The sequence below is a fragment of the Oncorhynchus tshawytscha genome, linkage group LG14, assembly GCF_018296145.1.
Source record: "Oncorhynchus tshawytscha isolate Ot180627B linkage group LG14, Otsh_v2.0, whole genome shotgun sequence".
Classification (NCBI taxonomy): Eukaryota; Metazoa; Chordata; class Actinopteri; order Salmoniformes; family Salmonidae; genus Oncorhynchus; species Oncorhynchus tshawytscha.
Genome location: NC_056442.1, coordinates 6,025,116 through 6,050,482, shown reverse-complemented (window position 1 = coordinate 6,050,482; position 25,367 = coordinate 6,025,116). Strand labels below are relative to the sequence as shown.

Below are 25,367 nucleotides of genomic sequence, written 5' to 3'. Positions count from 1 at the left end.
TATGGACAATGAAACCATTTAAAATATTATTATTGCAACGTAATTTCATTGAAATGACGTAGAAACAACATTGATTCAACCAGTGTGTGCCCAATGGGACCATTGACTTATGGCATCAACATGTGTCTTAAAATAAATAAACACATATTATTTTGAAAGAGTAGCTGTCAAATCATTTGCATACAGGGAGGGACCAGGAAATCTGGTCACAATGCGGACACAGTGGAAAGATATGAGCCACATTTGAATACAATGTGTAGACACGTTTCTGAAAATATGGGCACAATCAGAATGTGAACAAGATCAGGAAAAAGGATGCATGTTAGCGCCAGGTATATATGTGGCTATACAGAGAGAGGCAAGAGAGAAAAGAGAGAGCGATGCTTTAGTGAGCCTTACAGCGGGTCTACAGTAGCTTTCGCTGTTGAAAATTACATTCAAAAATGTTTTGTGTCAAGAATAGTGTATGTGCATGCTGAAAAGTTGTTGCTCTCTGTGTGGTTACATGTGGTTCAAATTAATTGCTTGAAGGTTAGATCCTCACTGAGTACATATTTGCCACAGCACTAATATATAACAGATGGTTGTTATGGTGTCACTGTTTACTACCCATTCTGCTAGAGAGAGAAACCAGATCACATCCCTGGAACCTGATAGGCTACGTATGTTCTAAGGATACGTTTTTGTTAGCCGGGATTCAGAAACATGAACACACAGTCAGGTTTACAGTTAGTTTTGTGTCACACCTATTTAGAGTTCTTAGCACCGAAGATGCAGGATCCCTATTGTTTTTATTATTTGTTTGTAACCAAATAACAAATAGGTATGGTACATAACTGTTATAGGGGGGCTTCACACACTTACACCGTGATATGTTTGATGTTGATTTGCTTAAACTCTCAAGACTGAAGCTCTCATATTTGTTAGAGGGTCGTTCCACAAAAAATAGTGCCTTTTCTTTGACATTTTAAGTAGAAATTATGCACTAATATTGAATTTTAATAGCCCGTTATATTAAATGAAGTGCCCTTTAATATAGAACACATGGAGAATTCAATCAATTGCAGCAGAATCTTTGTAGAGTTCATGTTCTCAACAAACCAATGCCTTCAATTGAACCAGGAGGTTCATGAACTCGAAGTTAGATCCAGGTAGAAGTTGCCCTTAGAGTCAACTTGGCTCTACCCCTAGAAAGGATGTAGCATGCAGTACTATGCATTCACATTTTGGACATTACTGAATGAGACCTCAGTCTCAGCTATTGACTGTCACCAATTACTATACTTCCACGGCTCTCTGGTTTCCACTAGTTACCACAGCCACAAAATAAAAATGGTATTTTTCGTAAAAATTCATGAAAACCAAAATGTACTTTTTGATCTTCATTTAAGGTTAGACATAAGGTTAGCAGTGTGGTTAAGGTTACACAAATAAGAATTAAGAAGATACATTTTAGAAATAGGCGGGGATTATGACTTTGGTAACTAGGGACGACCCTGTTTGGCGCTAGCTAGCGCGTGTCGTGCCACAGCACAATTCCGACTCGAGATCAGTGATTGGCTTTACATAATTATCACATTTTCTATTGGCTGTCTGTCTTGTAATTTAGTACCATGTGCGTGCAACTATGTTACACAACAGAAAAGAAAGTTACAGTTTTGAAGAGTGGAGGTGGCGACCGCACACGTGGACGTTGGCTAAACCTTTGAATAGTGCCAGCAGGGAAATATGGAACCGGTAAAAAAAGATGCGAAGACGAATCCATCGGCAACAGCTAATCTTTTCTCCCAGGTATTCTTCTGGTAAGTCAGCAACCTTCGCTGCCGGGTTATTGAAATGAAGCTGAACTAGGCTCTACAGATAGTCGTTATAGTTTTAACTGAAAGTGTTACTGTTCGGCTATTCGAAAGATCTTCAGTCAATTTTAGTTTGAGAGATTAAACGATTAGCTGTTTAATTAAATTAGGTATAACGTGATAATGAACACTTATAACTTAAAAAGCACTAGTCTGGTTTATTACACAAAGTGCGTTTTACCCATGTAATTCCATGGTTTCCCCCACTGTGAAATCACAATTTCCGGTTGAGTCATAGTCTTGGATTATGTATGGTGCCAAATAAGATTCCAGTAATTTATGAACCAAGAATATTGTTTGCGCAAACTGGGCTATTAATCCCCACCTTGTTTGTTTCGGATACACTCAGAGGTAAACCTTTGCGAGAAAGGAAAGGATGGATGCCTCATTTTGAATTGAATGAGACAATCTGTGCCTTATATTTACATTAAAGACGCGCTCCAGCAATTTTTGTTGTTGACTTTTCCAGTTGAAAAACAATACCCCACCCCACGTATAAAGACAGTAATGTACAAATGGGCAAAACAAAATGTTTTGAGCAAAATCTTTTTTTTTTCAGTGCAAATTAGCTCAAAAGGAGACTGGAGTAGGTATTTAAAAAAAAGTTTGCTAAGGCATTTGCTGACAATTTGTACATTTTACATGCACAGTGCACACAGTTGGGTACTCAAGCATTTGCAATAAATATTTTTTACAAAGACATGCTACCAGTAGGCCTATGTCACAAATAGAGTACATCCTCTACGGCAGTGGTTCCCAAACTGGGGGCTGCGAGGGATTTGCAGTGGGGGCTTGAAGAGGTAGTGGGAGATGAGGAATAACCAAAACTTGAAAAATACATTGTAGTAGTATAATGCACAAGGTGCAATTTCGAAATTGGGTAGTGCATCAGCAGTTTTCCCTCTTGTCATTGCATCTCACTGATCATCCCTAAAGCCAACACCTCATTTGGCCGCCTTTCGTTCCAGTTCTCTGCTGCCTGTGACTGGAACGAATTGCAAAAATCGCTGAAGTTGGAGACTTTTATCTCCCTCACCAATTTCAAACATCTGCTATCTGAGCAGCTAACCGATCGCTGCAGCTGTACAGTCTATCGGTAAATAGCCCACCCAATTTTACCTACCTCATCCCCATACTGTTTTTATTTATTTAGTTTTCTGCTCTTTTGCACACCAATATCTCTACCTGTACATGACCATCTGATCATTTATCACTCCAGTGTTAATCTGCAAAATTGTAATTATTCGCCTACCTCCTCATGCCTTTTGCACACAATGTATATAGACAATTTTTTTTCTACTGTGTTATTGACTTGTTAATTGTTTACTCCATGTGTAACTCTGTGTTGTCTGTTCACACTGCTATGCTTTATCTTGGCCAGGTCGCAGTTGCAAATTAGAACTTGTTCTCAACTAGCCTACCTGGTTAAATAAAGGTGAAATAAAATAAAAACCTTAGAGCTATTTATAACTTGTCAGAAATGTCCAGGTGATTATGAAAATAGTGATCGGGGAAAAACGATAGATCAAAAATAATATCCTGATTATGTAGCTATCGTTTTGACTATCCCAACATTATTTTTGTGCTAGTTTGCTGTAGCTGTACCATATCTCCAGTATTTTTTTCCCCTTCATAGCATGTTCTCTATCTTCTTTTTAAATAGGGAGTCAATTCATTTCACCACTTTTTTATTTCCATGACAGATCAAAACTCATTTTCTCATAGCTCTCTCTTGTCCCTCTGCAGCAGAAATATGGTGAGCAATATGTTTGGAACATTGAATCACAATGAAATCGCAGCATTGAATCACAATGCATATCATATCGGCACGTAAGAATCAGGATAATATTATATCGTGAGGTCCCTGGTAATTCCTAGCCCTAGATGAAAGGGGAGCATGAGTGAAAAAGTTTAGGGCGCACTTGTCTGCTGCAGCGTTTCCCAAACTCGGCCCTGGAGCCTCCCGGAGTGCACATTTAGTTTTTCCCCCTATCATTACACAGTGATTCAAATAACTAACTCATCATCAAGATTGTATTATTTGAATCAGCTGTGTCGTGCTAGGAAGAAAAAAACTGGAAACAAAACATGCACCCATGGGGGGCCCCAGGAAGGAGTTTGGGAACCCCTGGTCTAGTGTATTGCCCTGCTCATCCTGAATGTAACACTACATGTATTAAACACTTCTCTTCATCTCTGTTCTCTTCCCCTTTTCCATATATTCTCTCTTCCCCTTTTCATTAGCTGGCTAAATCCTTTGTTCCGCATTGGATACAAACGGAGGCTAGAGGAAGATGACATGTACAAAGTGCTTCCGGAGGATGGGTCTGAGAGACTGGGAGAGGAACTACAGAGGTATGACAAACATCATTCTGAACCAAGACAGAAGTGGCCTGATGAATTGTGGTTAATTAAGCCCAAACATCACCTTAAATAAAACGTAATAGCGGAATCGCCTTCAAACCAGTTGCTTATCGCCCACCTGAGGATGTTTATCCTACCACTACTATACACCAAGCATATCATGAAAGCCATATCCTTTTGGCTGTTTACCCTTTGATAGTTGAGGCATTTAACATGTCCTTGTTAATATTTTACATGCTGCCTGTCCTGTCTGCTTTCAAGGACAGTTATAAAATGACTCAATAAAAGGAAGCATGCATACCCTCCTGTAAATGAGGGAAAAAATAAACAAAGTGTTTCAGCATTTCACCAAGACATTGTGAATATTCACCTATCCAACCTGGCCTCAGGGAGATTTGTAGGATTTGGAATGTACACTTGTCTCCCTCCATTTAGTATAGGTTACCTTACAAAATGTAAAAACTATTGTACCACATCATACATATTGGATGACTGAATGTATCAATCATCTTGGAGGACGTACAGTATTATACATCTTTCTCTGGGACCAGGCTTCTTGTTGCGTTGTTAGTATTTGTGGCTAATGTTAGTGGCTAAAGCAGCAGGTTAGGAGTATTTGCTTAGCAGGTATGGAGAATTTAAGTTTAGGTTAGGGGAAGGGTTGGCTAAAATGCTACAGTTGTCCCCGACGTGACTAAAACATGCAACCTTTGAGTTGCTGGACAGACCCATGCTCCCTGACCTACTTTTGTTTCCATCTTAAGTAACCAGACCATTATTCTATTCGCAATGTAGCGTATCATACTAAAGGGAGGTACACAAATGTAAATAACATATCCTACGTTTGTTAAATGTGGTCATGCTGATCAATCCGTTGTCTTTAACTAAACAGGGGTGTCAAACATTGCAGGGGGTCCATTTTGGCCCGCAGGTGGCTTGAGTAATATAAACTATTTTAAAATATTGTTTTTGCAGGGAAAACTACCTCGATATATTTTAAAATGTCAAATCAATGTAGTTACTTCAGAACTATTTAAAGGTGTTCCATGTGTGATCTGGCGACACATTGGTGTGTATTTAGGACATTCAAGACTGATCTGATATTGTTTTATATTATGAACCTTCAGTGAGTTTCTTTGAGTTACACATTCATACTCTAAGATTCAGACAGAGCAATGGATGCAAACACTGACCATCCATGAGGTCGGAATTATAGTTTTAACCATGTTTTGAAGATGTATAGTGTTTGCTTACAATGACATTGTTTAGACACAGTGGAGTAAAACAAGCTTATTTTGTGTTGTGATGGATTAAGACAGTTGAACTAAGCTCACAAATCAATGGCTATATAATCATTCATTTAAATGTAAAGAAATGGATGTACCAATTCTAGATTGCCCCTTTAAGGGTAATTGTATCACCACATGATGCAATGCAGACTTGAACATCCAGGTACCTATAGGGACTTCTTGCGTCGTCGGTCCTCGCCTCCTCAAAACTCATTGGCGAGGACGTGAGAAATCAAGTCATTGCAATTGAGATTCTCCCAACGTAAAATGAAAGCCATCTCTCCACAGTCTTTGGGACCATGAGGTGCAGAAGGCTGCTAAAGATCTCAGGACTCCCAAACTCACCAAAGTCCTGATCAAGTGCTACTGGAAACCCTACGCAGTGTTGGGGATCTTTACTCTTATTGAGGTATGTAGAAGAAAAAACACGACCTGTGTAAGACTTACTGGTACCCTGCTAGGGAATTAATGATATCTTAGCGATATGTTTTATATATCAAGCTGTGGATTCACCTCATATCCTCTGTATTCTCTACCTCTTGTCTTGTTCCCCCAATAGGAGGTGATTAAGGTGATCCAGCCAGTGTTCTTGGGAAAGCTGATCCAATACTTTGAGAAGTACGATCCTGATAATATGGATGCACTGTATGAGGCCTTTGGCTACGCTGCTGGTGTCTCTCTGTCCACCCTGATCTTGGCCATCACGCATCACCTTTACTTCTTCCACGTCCAGAGGACCGGCATGAAAATGCGAGTAGCCATGTGTCACATGATCTACAAGAAGGTCAGTATAAGAGACACATGCCTACAGACCTTTTTTTATTTTTTTAACTGTTTTTTTCAAGGTTTTATCTGATGTCCTGAACTTGAACTTGGCAGACTAAAGGATGAGCCACCCTCCCTCTAGGGCACATGTCAAACTCATTCCAGAGGGCCAAGTATCTGCGGGTTTTCGCTCCACCCTTGTACTTCATTGATGAATTATGGTCACTGATTAGTAAGGAACTCCCCTCACCTGGTTGTCTAGGTCTTAATTGAAAGGAAAAACCTGCAGACACTTGGCCCTCCTTGGTTTGAGTTTGACACCCCTGCTCTAGGGCAGTATTTCCCAACCCATACGTTTCACTTTTTTAAACCTAAGCTTGCATGCCTGATTCAATTAGTCAAGGGGTTGATGATTTATAGAGTAATTCAATCCGGTGTACCAGTTTAGGGCTACATAAAAAATGTGAAACAACTAGTGGTCCCCTGAGGAGAGGGCTGGGAAACCCTGCTCTAGGGTATGACTGCCTTTCCAAACTGACATGTAGGTATTTTCTTCTTCGTATTGTGACAAATGACCTGGTCATTTATTGAGTTTGCAATAATTAACTTGGTAATGTATATGTCACCCCATAGGCCCTGTGTCTCAGCAGTGCAGCGATGGGAAAAACAACCACAGGCCAAATAGTGAACCTGCTATCCAACGATGTCAACAAGTTTGATGAGGTATGAACCCTGTAATGCATTTTCTTTTGTCACTTTGCATATTGCTGACTTAGTGTATTAGCAACAGTAGAAAAAGCTGTTGAAAATGAACCTATACTTTTAAGACCTTTTGATCCACTGTGCAGACAGACAGACCCAATCCAATATCAGTTGTGTTACTTCAACCCTGGAAGTCGCACAAGGCTGACTGAGTTGTTAACCTGCATGGTGCCAGTCAAAGTAACACTTGAGTTTTTAAAGTACAGTACTGTGCATTTTGATAAAGGTCAGAGTCACAGGCTTCTCCAGGCACCTGGCAGACAAATTAACATTTTGACTTGTTACTCCAGTGTTTCCCAATTCTGGTCCTCCAGTACCCCCAACAGTACACACTTTTATTGTAACCCTGGACAAGTGCACCTGATTAAACTTGTCAACTAATCATGAAGCCCTCAATGAGTTGAATGAGGTGCGTTTGTCCAGGGCTACAATGAAACTGTGTACTGTTAGGGGTACTCAAGGACCACGGTTGGGAAACACTGCCCTACTCCACCCTGCTGTTTTATTGCATATTGTGGTCAATGATTCAAAGTCAAGGAAAGGTGCTGCTACATATTACTGTTTAGAACATGGCTGAATGGAACGTGCACAGTTGAATTCAGTGACTGTAGCATCAAACTACAGTGTAGATGAAGCAGCCATGTTATAGATGTAACACGGGGGTCTAGAACACGGGTCTACAACTCATGGCTTGTGGGCCACATCAGGCCCATAAGTCACTTGTGGTGGCCTGCTGGAGGGAATTTGAGACAACTGATGTACCATAACCTCCCAAAATCCTGTTCTTGTTTCGAAACACTCACCCTATGAGTTCCAACACATGATCCCTCTTGGTTACAGGTGACTATTTTCCTGCACTTCCTGTGGGTAGGGCCTCTCCAGGCGGCGGCCGTCCTGGGGCTGCTGTGGGTGGAGATTGGCCCATCATGCCTCGCAGGCATGGCCGTCCTCGTCATCCTTATGCCAACGCAGACCATGTTTGGAAGGCTCTTCTCCAAGTTCAGGTAACACACAATGTAGATAGGAGTCTGAGCTTAAGATTTTTCAAAACACGCAGGGAGGTCAGTGAGTGCCTTTTCTTGCCCAATATGAAACCCAATGAACATACCAATTGCTTTACAAACTGATCTTTGGACTGCTTTTATGATGTGTAATGATTATCCCTAGCATAGACCATATGAGAACATAATCCTAACCCTAGAGTTGAACATTTTTTTTTATTTCACCTTTATTTAACCAGGTAAGCTAGTTGAGAACAATTTCTCATTTATAACTGCGACCTGGCCAAGATAAAGCAAAGCAGTGCAACAGAAACAACAACACAGAGTTACACATGGAATTAACAAGTGTACAGTCAATAACACAATAGAAAAAGATGTCTATATACAGTGTGTGCAAATGAAATGAGGTGAGGCAATAAATAAGCCATAGTAGCAAAGTAATTACAATTTAGCAGATTAACACGAGTGATAGATGAGCAGATGATGGTGTGTAAGTAGTGATACTAGTGTGCAAAAGAGCAGCAAAGTAAATAAAAACAATATGGGGGATGAGGTAGGGCTATTTACAGATGGACTATGTGCAGTGATTGGTTAGCTGCTCAGATAGCTGATGTTTAAAGTTAGTGAGGGAAATGTAAGTCTCTAGCTTCAGCGATTTAAAATTATTATTTTTTAAATTATTTTATTTTTTATTATTTTTTATTATTATTTTTTTGTGCAATTAATTCCAGTCACTGGCAGCAGAGAACTGGAAGGAAAGGTGGCGTTGGCTTTGGGGATGACCAGTAAGCTATACCAGCTGGAGCGCATGGGTATTGTTATCGTGACCAGTGAGCTGAGATAAGGCAGAGCTTTACCTAGCATAGACTTTTTTTTTTTCTTCATTTATCCGTTATTTTACCAGGTAAGTTGACTGAGAACACGTTCTCATTTACAGCAACAACATGGGGAATAGTTACAGGGGATGAATGAGCCAATTGTAAATGGGATTATTAGGTGACCGTGATGGTTTGAGGGCCAGATTGGTAATTTAGTCAGGACACCAGGGTTAACACCCCTCTCTTACGATAAGTGCCATGGGATCTTTAATGACCTCAAATGGGTGTCCTGACTCTAACGGCCCATCTGAAAGACAGCACCCTACACAGGGCAGTGGGATATTTTTTTTTAGACCAGGTGAAAGAGTGCCTTCTACTGGCCCTCCAACACCACTTCCAGCAGCATCTGGTCTCCCATCCAGGGACTGACCAGGACCAAACCTGCTTAGCTTCAGAAGCAAGCCAGCAGTGGTATGCTGCTGGCACTTATAGATGACCTGGAGCCAGTGGGTCTGGCAACGAATATGTAGCGAGAGCCAGCCGACTAGAGCATACAAGTCACAGTGGTGGGTGGTAAAAGGGGCTTTGGTGACAAAACGGACAGCACTGTGATAGACTGCATCCAGTTTGCTGAGTAGAGTATTGGAAGCTATTTTGTAGATGACATCATCGAGGATCGGTAGGACAGTCAGTTTTATTAGGGTAAGTTTGGCGGCGCCAGTGAAGGAGGCTTTGTTGTGAAATAGAAAGCCGATTTCTAGATTTGATTTTTGGATTGGAGATTTCTGGAAGGGGAGTTTACAGTCTAGCAAGACACCTAGGTATTCGTAGTTGTCCACGTATTCTAGGTCAGAACCGTCCAGAGTAGTGATGCTAGTCGGGCGGGCGGGTGCGGGCAGCGATCGGTTGAAAAGCATGCATTTGGTTTTACTAGCGTTTAAGAGCAGTTGGAGGCTACGGAAGGAGTGTTGTATAGCATTGATAGTGGATCGGGGAATCCCCCGCAGCAAGAGCGACATCGTTGATATATACAGAGAAAAGAGTTGGCCTGAGAATTCAACCATATGGTACCCCCATAGACTGCCAGAGGTCTGGACAACAGGCCCTCCGATTTGACACACTGAACTCTGTCTGCAAAGTAGTTGGTGAACCAGGCGAGGCAGTCATTTGAGAAACCAAGGCTATTGAGTCTGCCGATAAGAATACGCTGATTGACAGTCGAAAGCCTTGGCCAGGTTGAAGACTGCTGCGCAGTACTGTCTTTTATCGATGGCGGTTATGATATCGTTTAGTACCTTGAGCGTGGCTGAGGTGCTCCCATGACCAGCTCGGAAACCAGATTGCACAGCGGAGAAGGTACGGTGGGATTCGAAATGGTCAGTGATCTGTTTATTAACATGGCCTTCGAAGACTTTAGAAAGGCAGGGCAGGATGGATATAGGTCTATAACAGTTTGGGTCTGGAGTGTCTCCCCCTTGCAGAGGGGGATGACCGCGGCAGCTTTCCTATCTTTATGGATCTCGGACGATACGAAAGAGCGGTTGAACAGACTGGTAATAGGGGTTGCAACAATGGCAGTGGATCGTTTTAGAAAGAGGGTCCAGATTGTCTAGCCCAGCTGATTTGTACGGGTCCAGGTTTTGCAGCTCTTTCAGAACATCTGCTATCTGGATTTGGGTGAAGGAGAAGCTGGGGAGGCTCGGGCGAGTAGCTGCGGGGAGTGCGGAGCTGTTGGCCGGGGTTGGGGTAGCCAGGAGGAAAGCATGGCCAGCCGTAGAGAAATGCTTATTGAAATGTTCGATTATCATGGATTTATCGGTGGTGACCGTGTTACCTAGCCTCAATGCAGTGGGCAGCTGGGAGGAGGTGCTCTTGTTCTCCATAGACTTTAGTGTCCCAAAACTTTTTGGAGTCAGAACTACAGGATGCACATTTCTGTTTGAAAAAGCTAGCCTTTGCTTTCCTAACTGACTGTGTGTATTGGTTCCTGACTTCCCTGAACATTTGCATATCGCTGGGACTATTCGACGCTATTGCAGTCCACCACAAGATGTTTTTGTGCTAGTCAAGGGCAGTCAGGTCTGGAGGGAACCAAGGGCTATATCTGTTCTTACTTCTACATTTTTCAAAAGGGGCATGCTTATTTAAGATGGTGAGGAAATTACTTTTAAAGAATGACCAGGCATCCTCGACTGACGGAATGAGGTCAATATCCTTCCAGGATACCCGGGCCAGGTCGATTAGAAAGGCCTGCTCGCAGAAGTGTTTTAGGGAGCGTTTGACAGTGATGAGGGGTGGTCATTTGACCGTGGATCCATAGCGGATGCAGGCAATGAGGCAGTGATCGCTGAGATCCCTTTGTAGGGCAAGGTCAGGATGATATCTATGAGGGTGCCCATGTTTACGGATTTAGGGGTGTGAGATTGAGGGTATCTAGTTTAGATTGTAGGACTGCTGGGGTGTTAAGCATATCCCAGTTTAGGTCACCTAACAGAATGAACTCTGAAGATAGATGGGGTGCAATCAATTCACACATGGTGTCCAGGGCACAGCTGGGAGCTGAGGGGGGGTCTATAACAGGCGGCAACAGTGAGACTTATCTCTGGAGAGATTCATTTTTAAAGTTAGAAGCTCAAACTGTTTGGACATAGACCTAGAAAGTATGACAGAACTTTGCAAGCTATCTCTGCAGTAGATTGCAACTCCTCCCCCTTTGGCAGTTCTATCTTGATGGAAAATGTTGTAGTTGGGTAATGAAATCTCTGAATTTTTGGTGGCCTTCCTAAGCCAGGATTCAGACACGGCAAGGACATCAGGGTTGGCGGAGTGTGCTAAAGCCGTAAGTAAAACAAACTTAGGGAGGAGGCTTCTGATGTTAACATGCATGAAACCAAGGCTTTTTCAATTACAGAAGTCAACAAATGAGAGTGCCTGGGGACACGCAGGGCCTGGGTTAGCCTCCACATCACCTGAGGAACAGAGGAGGAGTAGGAAGAGGGTACGGCTAAAGGCTAGCAAAACTGGTCGTCTAGTTTGTTGGAGACAGAGATTAAAAGGAGCAGATTTTTTGGGTGTGGTAGAATAGATTCAGGGCATAATGTGCAGACAGGTATGGTGGGGTGTGGGTACAGTGGAGATAAGCCCAGGCACTGAGTTGAGTGATAAGAGGTCGCATCTCTGGACATGCTGGTTATACTGGGTGAGGTCACCGCATGTGTGGGAGGTGGGACAAAGAAGGTATCTGAGGCATGTGCAGTGGGACTAGGGGATCCGCAGTAAACTAAAACAATGAAAACTATCCTAAACAACAGTATACAAGGCATATTGACATTTGAGAGAGACATACAGCAATCACAGGTGTTGATTGGGAGAGCTAGCTAAGACAACAGGTAAGACAACAACAGGTAAAATGGCGATGAATGGGCAGAGAGGGTCAGTTAACTACACACAGGGCCTGAGTTCGGGCTAGGGCCAACACATAAACAAAGTGGAGTACCGTGATAAATGAACAGTCCAGCAAGCATCAGCTATGTAGCCAAGTGATCATAGGGTCCAGCGGGGTAGTCGTTGCTACGCTAGCATGCAGGAGACACGGCACCATGTGAGGGCCTAACCCTAGCGTGGACCATGTGAGGGCCTAACCCTAGCGTGGACCATGTGAGGGCCTAACCCCATAGCGTGGACCATGTGAGGGCCTAACCCTAGCGTGGACCATGTGAGGGCCTAACCCTAGCGTGGGGCCATGCGTGAGGGCCTAACCCTAGCGTGGACCATGTGGACCATGCGAGGGCTAACCCTAGCGTGGAGGGCCTAACCCTAGCGTGGACCATGTGACCATGGGCCTAACCCTAGCGTGGACCATGCGAGGGCCTAACCCTAGCGTGGACCATGGAGGGCCTAACCCTAGCGTGGACCATGGAGGGGGCCTAACCCTAGCGTGGACCATGCGTGGACCATGTGGACCATGGGGGCCTAACCCTAGCGTGGACCATGCGAAACCCTAGCGTGGACCATGCGAGGGTGGACCATAACCCTAGCGTGGACCATGCGAGGGCCTAACCCTAGCGTGGACCATGCGAGGGCCTAACCCTAGCGTGGACCATGCGAGGGCCTAACCCTAGCGTGGACCATGTGAGGGCCTAACCCTAGCGTGGACCATGTGAGGGCCTAACCCTAGCGTGGACCATGTGAGGGCCTAACCCTAGCGTGGACCATGTGAGGGCACAATTGGCTGTCTTGTCAATAAACCAGGATTGTCTAAGAAATATATATATATATATATGTGTGGTCTTTTTTAACCTAATGCAGGGATCATCAACTAGATTCAGCTGCGAGATTTTTTTCTTTTTTCTTGAGCAGATGTTCAGGGGGCTGGAAAACAATTACATTTGTGGACTGCAAATTGGCTGCAGGAAGCCCAAACAGATATATTTGACTAAATCATAGTAATTTCAAACCTTACCTACATTTGTATACAATCATATATATCTTTCTATTATGCTTGGGAATACTTTGGAACAGATTTCCAAAAATAAAATCGCTGGGGGGGGGGTGAGGGTTGAGGAATCCAGACCTAATATAAGATTGTCCTTTCCTTGCAGGAGTAAAACAGCAGCCTTGACAGACAATAGGATACGCACAATGAATGAAGTGGTGTCTGGAATCAGGATCATCAAAATGTATGCCTGGGAGAAGCCCTTCTCAGCACTGGTCAATGAAGTCAGAAGGTAAAAAAAAAAGTATAACATTGAAGCTTTTGCACGGATCCCAATGCACAGAACAAACTCAATATTGAGATAGTGTTAGATTTGTAGATATTGTTACTGTAATAAGGATTAACAGGCGCTATTGTCCAAAGCCCATTACAGATTGTGAAATGTGTTATTTCAAGAATTCTGTTATCACCCATGATTCATTTCAGCTGGTTGTTCTGTTAGGATTGCTGACACGAGTGAAAGTCCCACGGTGTGTTTTAACCAAAGACCTTTCTCTTCTTATAATTTTTCTGTCATGACGAATCGACACCAACAATAGCTTCTTATGATGATGTAACAATGTTTACTAAGGAAACTGTCAAACACACTAACTACATTGTCTCTTCTGAGGGTTTGTCCAGACATTTTAGATAATCTTATCTAGTACTTTGTGTCAAAGTAACACTGACACACATGTATAAGTTATACAAACATACAGATGTCAGTCAAATCGACTAAAATCCTAGTAATTACCACCCAAGCCTAATGAGAAGGGTTATACTGGGGTATTTTGAAATACCCACGGTATGATTTTTCAATACTTATATATATTTATTTCACTCAGTGGCCAATTTATTAGGTACACCCGTCTACTACTGGGTCAGACCCCCCTTTTCCAGAACAGTCTGAATTCTTCGGAGATTGGAAACTTTGCTCAATTAGTATCAAAAGACTTAAAGTGTGCCAGGAACACATTCCCCACACCATTTCAACACCGCCACCAGCCTGTCCCGTTGACACCAGGCAGGATGGGGCAATGGACGCATGCTGTTTACACCAAATCCTTTCTCTACCATTGGACCAGGCAATGTTTTTCCACTCCTCAATGATCTAGTGCAGTCATCCTGCAGTCATCTTGTGCACTAGGTTAATAGATAAAGCAGATCGTGTTCTTCATTTCGCCTGTTTTGTTTTTTTGATTATGAAGCACTTCCCCAAAGCAGCTGATTATGGTATTGTTACGACCCTGGGTTTATAAGCGCGGAAATCGACCCTGCCGCACGAGCATGCTTTGGCGGCAGAGTCGACAGCGCGCCGGACCTCGGGCTCGAAGGTCGAGAGTTCGAGACCTGCTCCCTGCTGTTTGTTTACAAAGAGCACACAGAGTTAACGGAAGCTTCCTTTCAAGTTACGCTTGAAATTCACAACTGTTTGCCAGCTAAATATCTTATAGCTAGCTATACGTTTAACTTTTAATCCGCTCCAACTCAGGGATCCAGCTATGTATTTGGTTTGCTAACTTGCTAGCTAAGTGGCTAGCTTGTTTGGGACTTGGTCCCTGTGGCGGGATCAAATCAGCGGAAATTTTAGCGCGCCACCTATAGTTTTCGATAAAACTCAAACTTTCATTAAAACACACATGCAAGGTACTGAATTAAAGCTACACTCGTTGTGAATCTAGCCACCAAGTCAGATTTGTAAAATGCTTTTTGGCGAAAGCATGAGAAGCTATTATCTGATAGCATGCACCCCCCAGAATACCAGACCGTCAACAAAACAACAGATTTTGCGGTAGCCGGCGCTACCCAAAACGCAGAAATAAAATATAAAACATTCATTACCTTTGACGAGCTTCTTTCTTGGCACTCCTATATGTCCCATAAACATCACAATTGGGTCTTTTTCCCAATTAAATCCGTCATTGTATACCCAAAATGTGATTTGCTGAAGACCGGTCTGATCCAGAAAAATGCCCCTTTACAAGACGCAACGTCACTTTTTAAAATTACAAAAGTTGCCTATATACTTTTACAAATCACTTCAAACTACTTTTCTAAACCAACTTTAGGTATTAATAAACGTTAATAATCTATCAAATTGATCACGGGGCGATCTGTATTCGATAGCAGCAAGTCTTGAAATCATACTCCATGTTTTCACTTTCATAACATCCTGCGGTGAGCCCCAAGAAAGGAAGTGCCTATACGTCATCAAACCAAGGATAAAGCAGCCAAAAAATGCCAGTACTGGCGACATCGTGTGGAAGCTGTAGGCGTTTACAGGGGATCCTCATGTATTTTCTTTAGCCTTAGACAATACATTGACTGGCAGATGAATATTATTTTTGTGTTTTTGGTGAACAGTTTTTCGAAGGATTTTTACTCCTAAACACATTTTGTTATAGCCACAGACACGATTTAACCAGTTTTAGAGACTTCAGAGTGTTTTCTATACACACACACTTATCATATGCATACACTATATTCCTGGCATGAGTAGCAGGACGCTGAAATGTTGCGCGATTTTTAACAAAAAGCTGCGAAAATTCGCAGCCTCCTTAACAGGCTAGCCTGCAAGATCAAGCTTCTTGGTTACAGCAGAGACGATAAATCCCCTCCTGGATCAAGAACCCTGCTGTCTAATATTTGTTTTGTGCGTGCAACAAACCAGTTAAGATAGTTGTACAGCATTATGAGCTGGGGTGTCTGTCCTTGCAATTTGTTTATGTTGACTTGCACTTGTTAACAATTAGCAAGCGTCCGCTATGGGAATACGATAGTACTCTGTGGTGCACATCGGCTTTCTGGGTTTGTTTTTGTTTTACGGAATGCCTCTCTCATTTTCCCTCCCCAGGAAAGAGATCTCCAAGATCATGTCGAGCTCCTACCTGCGAGGCCTCAACATGGCCTCCTTCTTTGCGGCCAGTAAGATCATAGTCTTCATCACCTTCACCGTCTACGTCCTCCTGGGGAACACCATCTCAGCCAGCCGGGTGTTTGTGACCGTGTCTTTGTACAGTGCCGTCCGCCTCACCGTCACCCTCTTCTTCCCCTCGGCCGTAGAGAAACTGTCTGAGACGCGCATCAGCGTCCGCAGGATCAAGGTATTACAATACATGTGAACTTCTTAAATGGTTGCATTCTCCGAAGGAGTTTTAGTGTTTATTTGTGCTATCATATGGTAATGTTTTCCTGGGAAGCACACAGTATCTGTATAGTGAATCCAAGGTAGAGATGCTATGACACATCGTCCCTTAAAAAGAATCCATGTGAAATGCAGATCTAAGCGCTGCTGCGGATATGAATCCCATTCTTGCCCAGTTGCTCTGGTTATTGTGCATTTACTTTATGCATTATCTCTGTTGACAGATATGTATTATCTCTTGATGTGTGAACCATGCAATACCAGTGCTCTCCTGAAGTTGTGCAAGGCTCGTCTTCTGCATGTGTTGGCTTCCGACAGTGCAGGTGTCGTCTCTGCGCTGGGTTCCTTTTTAGTTAATTTTAGATGAGCTGTCCTGACAGTTGCCTGGATGCCAATGTGAAACACAAGGCCCAGCTCTGGCTGATCCCCTAAGACTCGTTATGTAATCATGTCACATTATCATGCTTTATGATCAGTGACTGTAAAATCACCATGGGACTTATCTGAGCCACAGCCAGGCTTTTCATTACTGTATGTCATCTGATTGTTTAAAGCCAGGGATGTAACAGGCATCATTGCAGTCAAGATCCTCAAGTTGTTGAATGTGTCATCTCGATCCAACACGATTGTAAACAAAGTCTCGGGTCCATCTCGATGTGGCAGTTTTGTTAACATAAGGAGACATGGCTGTATATCACTGAACTCTTGGTGAACTATTGTTTCCACTCAGACTTTTCTCCTGTTGGATGAGATTGTGAAAAGCAACCATGGATTTCTCCAGGAGGAGAAGCAAGAGCCCTCTGTGGAAATCCAGGACCTGATTTGCTACTGGGACAAGGTGAATGTTCAACTACTGCCACCCAGACTCCTAGATAAACCTACAGTACTGTTTACTGCTATCACAAACACCTTTATTACAGCTTGATGCTACGTGTGTTTACAGTGAGCTCAAAGTATTGAGACAGAGACATTTTATTGTTTTTGCTCTCTAATCCAGCACTTTGGATTTGAAATTATACAATGACGGACGTTAAAGTGCAGACTGTCAGCTTTAATTTCAGGGTATTTTCATCCATATCAGGTGAACCGCTTAGAAATTACAGCACTTTTTGTTCATAGTCCTCCCATTTTAGGGGACCAAAAGTGTTTATAAACAAATTCACTTGTGTATTAAACTTGAGTCTACAAACATTTTGGATGCATTTGCTGTTTGTTTTGGTTGTTTAAGATTATTTTGTGCCCAATAGAAATGAATGGTAAATAATGTCACTTATTGTAAATAAGAATAGAATATGTTTCTAAACACTTCTACATTAATGTGGATGCTACCATGATTATGGATAGTCCTGAATGATTTGTGAGAAAGGTAGCTCATACCCCCCCAAGACATGCTAACCTCTCACCATTACAATAACAAGGCAGGTTAGCGTTTGTATTTATGCATTTTGGTGCTCACTCTTTTATAATAAAGTGTAACCTGAAATGACCCCTCTCTCGCTCTGTACAGAGTCAGGACGCCCCGTCTCTCCAGAACCTATCACTCACAGTAAAGTCAGAGCAGCTCGTCGCTGTCATTGGTCCTGTGGGGGCTGGAAAGGTCAGAGGTCATGTTTCTTAGCTTGGTGTGGCAGCCTATTGCATCACTGTATGAGGACCGCCAACGTAGCGGGGAAGTAAGCCAACTGGAATATTTATTTAGCTACAATGTGAATCAGATTCCTGCTCTTTCCATTACAGACTGGCCAGGTGAATTCAGGTCAATGCTATGATGCCTTATTGATGTCACTTGTTAAATCCAACTCAATATTGGGAAGGTGTTCCTAATGTTTTGTACACTCAGTGTATGTTCTTCTTATCAAGCTCACCTGTTCCCCCTTCACATTTCCCACAGTCCTCTCTGCTCAGCTCCATCCTGGGGGAGCTGCCTCACGACAAGGGGGTGTTGAAGGTCAAAGGTCAGCTGACCTACGCCTCCCAGCAGCCCTGGGTGTTCCCTGGAACCATCCGCAGCAACATCTTGTTTGGCAAAGAGCTCCATCCTCAGAAGTATGAGAAGGTCCTGAGAGCCTGCGCCCTCAAGAGGGTAAGACACACTGAATGGAGCTCTCATATTTAATGCTGGGAGACTGCTAAATGCAAGGATTGGTGAAGCTCCATTGTGAACGTTGGATCTCTTGAACTTTTGACTGCAAAGAGCACCAACACCTTGGGCTCTAGGTGGTACGCCTTTCATCAGAGCTGCCAACACTCGTACATGAACACATACAAGCTCTGTCCCCTCTGTCCTATTGAACACATACAAGCTCTGTCCCCTCTGTCCTATTGAACACAATGTGAGATTCTGATGGTTGTGGGTCCTGTTAACCCCTGTCGTCTCGGTTGTCCCTTCTGTGTTCAGGACATGGAGCTGCTGCCAGAAGGGGACCTGACATTGATAGGGGACAGAGGAGCAACCCTCAGTGGGGGACAGAAAGCTAGAGTGAACCTGGCCCGGTAAGACCACAGCTCCACTTCATACCAGAGTAGAAATGAGTTGAGGTACATTCTATAGATGAATATCCTCCAGTCTCTATCTGAAAGCCTTGTTGTGTCTCAGGGCTGTGTACCAGGATGCTGATATCTACCTGCTGGACGACCCTCTAAGTGCTGTGGATGCTGAGGTCGGGAGACACCTGTTTGAACAGTGAGTGAACCACCATTTCAGCTAAACATGTTTTTGTTTTTTTTACAACTGAATAGAGTGATGCAATAGAATAATCCACTGATAGGACTTTGCTCTCAGTACACCGTCTCAACATGACTGTAAAACAGCAAAACAATATGAAACACAGCTGGCTGGGCACACTGGTTGTTTCCACTGCATTTCAATGAAATGACGTTGAACCCATGTTGAATTGATGTCTGTGCGAGCTCATCCATTTTTGCAGCAGCAGGACTCTCCTTGTCCTTTATAAGGGATCACGGGGATTGCCACAGGGTAGCTCACCAAGTCTAAACATTGGCTAAGCAAGGAAATGACCACATTGATCATGAGCAAAGTGTTCCTCTCTTACTGAAGTATGTAATACAGTGGATGAACTACTGACTTACTGAAGCATAAACTGGAATATGTACAGTACTTCCACTATTGTTCTGGGGCGTTATGAAGCGTTCTGTTCCTGCTCCTGTCCCCCAGTCCAGCGGAAAGCCTGGAGTGCTCTATTCCTACCTCCCTGAGGTCTCCAGCAAAGCAGCCCTAGCCTCTGGAAGGCAGGAAAAGGAGTGGTGCTGCTGCCACTCTCAGGCACACAATGGCAACAGGGCCCTACTCTACCTCTTCCTGTCATATGACATGGTCCCCTGAAAGTGTTCATAATGGAACCAGCGGGGCAGTGATGAGCAGTGGGCTGCACGTTTACTGTGCAGGGCTCACTTTTACAAAAAGCTATAACGCTATTGAAACGTGTTCTAACCGTTGAAAGAGCAAATCTGTGTTTTTGGTGTGGATGTTGTCATAGACCCACCAAAATGCATGCATTTTGCGTACCAACAATGCAATTCTGTCCGTGTACACAGGCACGAGATCAGAAATGAATAGAGCCTGAATTGTATTTTATTTAATTTTTCATAAAAAATAAATCCACTGAGTAAATCTAACGTCCCGATTCTCGAGCTGCAACACAGCTGCAATACATTATTATTCAACGTAGCCCCTCCTGTTTGTTGTGATGCTGAGTTTGCCAACTGTCAGCTGTACGTAAACACATGGACAAATCCCTTTTCGACTCCCTGTGTTGTGGAAATGTAAACACATTGTTTCAAGCATTAGTTAATTAGCGAACATAAGATGGACATTCAGTGGGCTCTGAAGTGCCAGCAGTTCACTCGCATTTGTTAGTGAAAGAAATGAAATGCAAATACGATTTGTGTCTCATTTGTGCGAGTGATACAACTAATGGGACGCATAATTAAATGTATTTTTATTTTTTTACCCCCTTTTTCTCCCCAATTTTGTGGTGTCCAATTGTTAGTAATTACTATCTTGTCTCATCGCTACAACTCCCGTACGGGCTCAGGAGAGACGAAGGTCGAAAGCCATGCGTCCTCCGAAAAACAACCCAACCATGCCGCACTGCTTCTTAACACAGCGCGCCTCCAACCCGGAAGCCAGCTGCACCAATATGTCGGAGGAAACACTGTGGTTAGCGCGCACTGCGCCCGGCCCGCCATAGGAGTTGCTGGTGCGCGATGAGACAAGGATATCCCTACCCGGCCAAACCCTCCCTAACCCAGACGACGAATAGTGGTGGCACAGCTAGCGCTGTGATGCAGTGCCCTAGACCACTGCGCCACCCGAAAGGCCCTATTAGTTGTATTTTCCACGTAATATTATGCGGATCACGCAACCTCATAGACTAACTGTAATTATGATCCACGCCACAAAAAAAATTAAGTATAATCAAAAATTTACATCTTGGCATTAAATGGAGTCGGGAGTTTAGAAAACTAGCGAACAACTTTCAGATTCCCTTTGCGGTAGCCTACTTACACGCTTATAAACCAGTTTGAGGTCTCTGTCGATGTGTTAATTTTGTTTAAAAAAAATGTTTTTGCTTTTAGTGTTGATTAGGATCCGTGTCTAAAAAGCCAATACTTGTGAGCTGGCCCTAGTGATTGTCACCTATCAAACAGGGCCAATCTCCAATTTGCCCACATGAGTCTAGTACTCTGAAAAGTTGGACAGGGTTGGCAGTTCTGCTGTCATCTCAGACTGTCTCCATGTGTTTGTATGTCCAGGTGTATTTGTGGTATTCTGAAGAATAAGCCCCGCATCCTGGTCACCCACCAGTTGCAGTACCTCCAAGCAGCCAACCAGATCCTCGTCCTCAAGGAGGTGTGTTCCTGGCAGGGTTTAACATTCTACACATGCTTTAAGACTGCATAGGAGCACACATGCACTACCCTGTGCTTAAGTTAATGCAGGACCTGCACTGCAAGCAGGGGGGAGATGTGTTACCATGGGTTATACTGTAAACACATGTAGGAACACCTCTATAATTGCACACAGACAAGACTTATACATTACATACAAACTCCAAATGTTTGGTGGGGTGTGACTTTCGTGAGTCTGTTTCAGGGTCACATGGTGGCAAGGGGGACGTACAGCGAACTCCAGCGCTCTGGGGTCGACTTCACCTCCCTCCTGAAGAGGGAAGAGGAGGGGCCACAAGCCCCAGGGGCGGAGACTGAAAGCCGCTCGCCACGCAGCCGCACCCTCTCGCAGAATTCCGTGGTCTCCCACACCTCCTCCATACGTTCTGTTAAAGATGGAACTGAACAGCTTCCGGTGGGTCCCGCCCACTTCCAGTCCTTTGATAGTCGCCAGGAGCATTTTCACTCTGTGTCCCTGATGATATTTTGTAGCAAAGCAGTGAGTGAAGAAAAAGTTACCTGTGTTTGCTCTTTTTGTCCACAAGAAGGCAGTGCGTACAAACCTTTAGTAGAAGTTTGCCAGACACAGCAAATTCTATCATACGTAATATCTCAGACAGCACTGACACGATTTTGACGACACTTCGGTGAATGATGTCTTGCCATAGAGATTCGGCATTTACACAATTTGGCCCAAGGCAGTATCTATAATAATAGACTGAAATTAGTCAGTCACAGGCTATAACTCAATTTTGCCGAGAGGGGGGGAGGACTGCATCATTCGTGGGCGACAAAGTGTTTACTGTTGCCTTGTAATTTTAGTAGAAGCTATGCAAGCCACAGCAAAGTACATGTTGTACTTTCCTTTAAAAAAAACAAGTTAATTTGTATCTTGTTGACATGCTCTGATTCCCTAACACAGGAGTTGTGTAAGTTCTCAACTTCCCTCGTGCTTGAACCTCTGCAGAGTTTCTCCTACACAGAGTGCACAGAATGACTCACTTAACATTATGTTGCACAGATGTCATTTTATTTGCAGTGGCTTTAATGAATAGCCCCCATTAAATCCTATGATGTTTGTGTGTAATGCAGGCAGAGCCTGTCCAGACAGTAGTCGAGGAGAGCCGCTCGGAGGGGACCATCGGCGTTGGCCTCTATGTCAAGTACCTGAAGGCAGGCGCCAACATCCTGGTGTTGATAGGAGTTGTATTACTCCAGTTCCTAGCTCAGGTAATGACATCATAACCCCAGTACAACTACATGGTCAAAAACAGTAGTAGTGCGTGCGGAAGAAACTCAATCTGATGACGACTTCATTAAATTATATAGGTCTACTAACATATGTTGTTGTGTGCAGGCAGCATACATTCTACAGGACTGGTGGCTGGCATATTGGTAAGACGTTTTAATTTAACTGTTCATTTCCAGTCATGCAACTGTCATGTTACCCTTTTAACATGCTGTGTTGGGACTGGCTCTGTCTCCTCTTGTGATTGACAGGGCAGGAGAGCAGGAGAAGCTCAACGTTAACGGCACTGTGACCGTCCAAAATGGTGTCAACGTCACTGAAGAGCTGAGCCTGGATTTCTACCTCGGCATTTATGCAGGTGAGACACTGTGGAAACCCTACTCTGGAAATTGTTTTGCTTCTCCTAGAATAGTGTCATGCAGGTGCTTTCTTCCTCCATAACCTTTGTGTGTCTGTCTGTGTTACAAAATGTAACATCCTAAAATGGGAAATCTGTGTTTTCAGGTTTGACTGGAGCAACTCTCATCTTTGGCTTTGCCAGGAGTCTGTTGATGTTCAATGTGCTGGTGAAAGCTGCTCAGTCTCTGCACAACCGCATGTTCAACTCTATCCTCCGGACACCTGTACGCTTCTTTGACATTAACCCAATTGGTGAGCCATAAGCCATGCACAAACTGGAACATATAGGGAAAGAGTTTTTCTGTTGCCACAGTTTTGTGTTGAGGGATGCTGTATTTGTGTTTACTTGAGGTCAGACATAATATATCTGTAGACAAAGAAAGAAAAGTCTTTAAATTCCTGGTGTTGTCTCCTCTTGTGTCCCAGGAAGAGTCCTCAACCGCTTCTCTAAGGACATTGGCCAACTGGACGCGGCCTTACCTTGGACCTTTGTGGACTTCATTCAGGTGAGCCATGACACATGTTGGCCCTGCATCTTCACAAGGTATTTACTATTCGATCACCAGTTAACCTCTTCCCTCTCCTCTTATTTCTTTGGGCCTGTTTTCCTGAGTAGATATTCCTGCAGATCATCGGTGTGATCGCTGTAGCGGCCTCCGTCATCCCCTGGATCCTCATCCCATTGGTTCCTCTTGTCATCGTCTTTCTGTTCCTGAGACGCTACTTCCTGCAGACGTCACGAGATGTGAAGCGCCTGGAATCCACCAGTGAGTGCCAGTGGCTTTTTAAAAACTTTTTGTGTGTGTGTGTGTGCTGACAGTAATCATGTGTCTCTCTGCAGCTCGGAGTCCAGTCTTTTCCCACCTGTCCTCGTCCCTCCAAGGTCTGTGGACGATCCGGGCCTTCAGAGCCGAGGAGAGATTCCAGAACACCTTTGACACTTATCAGGATCTGCACTCAGGTGGTTCTCCTTTCAATGCTCCCTTACTTCCATTTTGTTTGTACAAGTACATTGAGTAGAATGTATACGTGTTCTTAAATATAATTCTCAAACAGTCTCTGCTCTGTTCTATAGGAATAAAACTGAATCACTGTCTCTCGTTTCTCAGAATCCTGGTTCCTGTTCCTGGTCACCTCTCGCTGGTTTGCCGTCCGCCTGGATGGCATGTGCGCCGTCTTCGTCACCATCACCGCCTTCGGCTGCCTTCTGCTCCGAGACCGTAAGAGACAACGGCACACAGAGCCAACACAATTACAGTTAGCTGAAAGAGGCTATGAAAACTACAGCTTGTTGCCAGACCTAGAATAGAAATGATTGATTGAGCATTGGGTCTAACTAGTGTCCTGTTTGTTTCTCTTCTGGCCTTGTTAGAGGTGGAGGCTGGATCTGTAGGCCTGGCGTTGTCCTACGCTGTGACTCTCATGGGGATGTTCCAGTGGGGGGTACGGCAGAGTGCTGAGGTGGAGAACATGGTGAGACAACCCAGATATGTAGAGGAACACCTGTATTTACAATCAATCCCTTCAGAGATGCTACATGCTTTACAAACTCACCAGAGAACTTAGTCTGTAAATATGTTGATTGAGATGTGTAACCCAGTTCTCAGAACTATTAGTGGTGACTCTGAAACTGCCTCCTGGTCTATTTGGCCTTTCATGCTGGTATTCGTGCCAGGATGGAATGTTCGTCCATAAAAGCTCTTTCAAGAATCCAGCCTGAGGGTTTTCTGAAGCTTCTTAATGCCGCTCTCTATTGTGCTTTTAGTTCCACGTTAACGTACTGCACAAGTACAGTGGAATGCCTTTCTTGCAAGCTCTAAACCCAACAATGCAGTAATCAATGTAGTATTAAAAATAACAGAACAAAAACATGAGATATAGAAATAAGAACATGAGAAGTCAGTAAGTTATATTCGGGGTCAGTCAGTTCCATATTTACAACGTGCAGGTGTACTGAGATGATAGGGGTGGGGTAACTAGGCATCAGGATGTATGATAAACAGGGTAGCAGCAGCTAATATGATGATTGTTTGTGTGTGTGTGCAAATTGAGTGTGTAGAGTCCTGTGAGTGAGCATAGAGACTAAATAAATACAAGGGTAACTCAAATAGTCCATGTAGCCATTTTGTTAATTATTAGAAGTATTATGGCTTGTGGATAGAAGCTGTTCAGGAGCCTGTTGCTGTCAGACTTGATGCAGTGGTACCACTTACTGTGCAGAAGCAGACAGAACAGTCTATGGCTTGTGTGGCTGGAATCTGAGCCTTCCTTCCTGGATGGTAGTGAGCTCACCCCCAATTATGTACTGGGCTGCTTAGAGAAGCCATGCTAGTA

General features: G+C 43.7%; 1 protein-coding gene across 1 annotated transcript in view; it reads left to right on the top strand.

Annotated features, from left to right (window-relative positions):
- The first annotated feature begins 1,512 nt into the window (after positions 1 to 1,512).
- Positions 1,513 to 25,367, top strand: part of LOC112266433 (ATP-binding cassette sub-family C member 4) — a 28,767-nt gene continuing 4,912 nt past the window's right edge. Inside the window, exons 1-24 of the mRNA XM_024443896.2 lie at positions 1,513 to 1,802; positions 4,101 to 4,211; positions 5,798 to 5,918; positions 6,069 to 6,293; positions 6,908 to 6,997; positions 7,877 to 8,040; positions 13,457 to 13,582; positions 16,184 to 16,433; positions 17,205 to 17,312; positions 17,982 to 18,071; positions 18,366 to 18,557; positions 18,873 to 18,967; positions 19,071 to 19,157; positions 21,251 to 21,347; positions 21,591 to 21,800; positions 22,478 to 22,615; positions 22,743 to 22,780; positions 22,886 to 22,992; positions 23,139 to 23,285; positions 23,460 to 23,539; positions 23,650 to 23,800; positions 23,875 to 23,994; positions 24,143 to 24,253; positions 24,406 to 24,506. Of these exons, the coding sequence (XP_024299664.1) occupies positions 1,729 to 1,802; positions 4,101 to 4,211; positions 5,798 to 5,918; positions 6,069 to 6,293; positions 6,908 to 6,997; positions 7,877 to 8,040; positions 13,457 to 13,582; positions 16,184 to 16,433; positions 17,205 to 17,312; positions 17,982 to 18,071; positions 18,366 to 18,557; positions 18,873 to 18,967; positions 19,071 to 19,157; positions 21,251 to 21,347; positions 21,591 to 21,800; positions 22,478 to 22,615; positions 22,743 to 22,780; positions 22,886 to 22,992; positions 23,139 to 23,285; positions 23,460 to 23,539; positions 23,650 to 23,800; positions 23,875 to 23,994; positions 24,143 to 24,253; positions 24,406 to 24,506 (3,033 nt within the window). The 5' untranslated portion in view covers positions 1,513 to 1,728. The remainder of the gene's footprint in view (positions 1,803 to 4,100; positions 4,212 to 5,797; positions 5,919 to 6,068; positions 6,294 to 6,907; positions 6,998 to 7,876; positions 8,041 to 13,456; positions 13,583 to 16,183; positions 16,434 to 17,204; positions 17,313 to 17,981; positions 18,072 to 18,365; positions 18,558 to 18,872; positions 18,968 to 19,070; positions 19,158 to 21,250; positions 21,348 to 21,590; positions 21,801 to 22,477; positions 22,616 to 22,742; positions 22,781 to 22,885; positions 22,993 to 23,138; positions 23,286 to 23,459; positions 23,540 to 23,649; positions 23,801 to 23,874; positions 23,995 to 24,142; positions 24,254 to 24,405; positions 24,507 to 25,367) is intronic.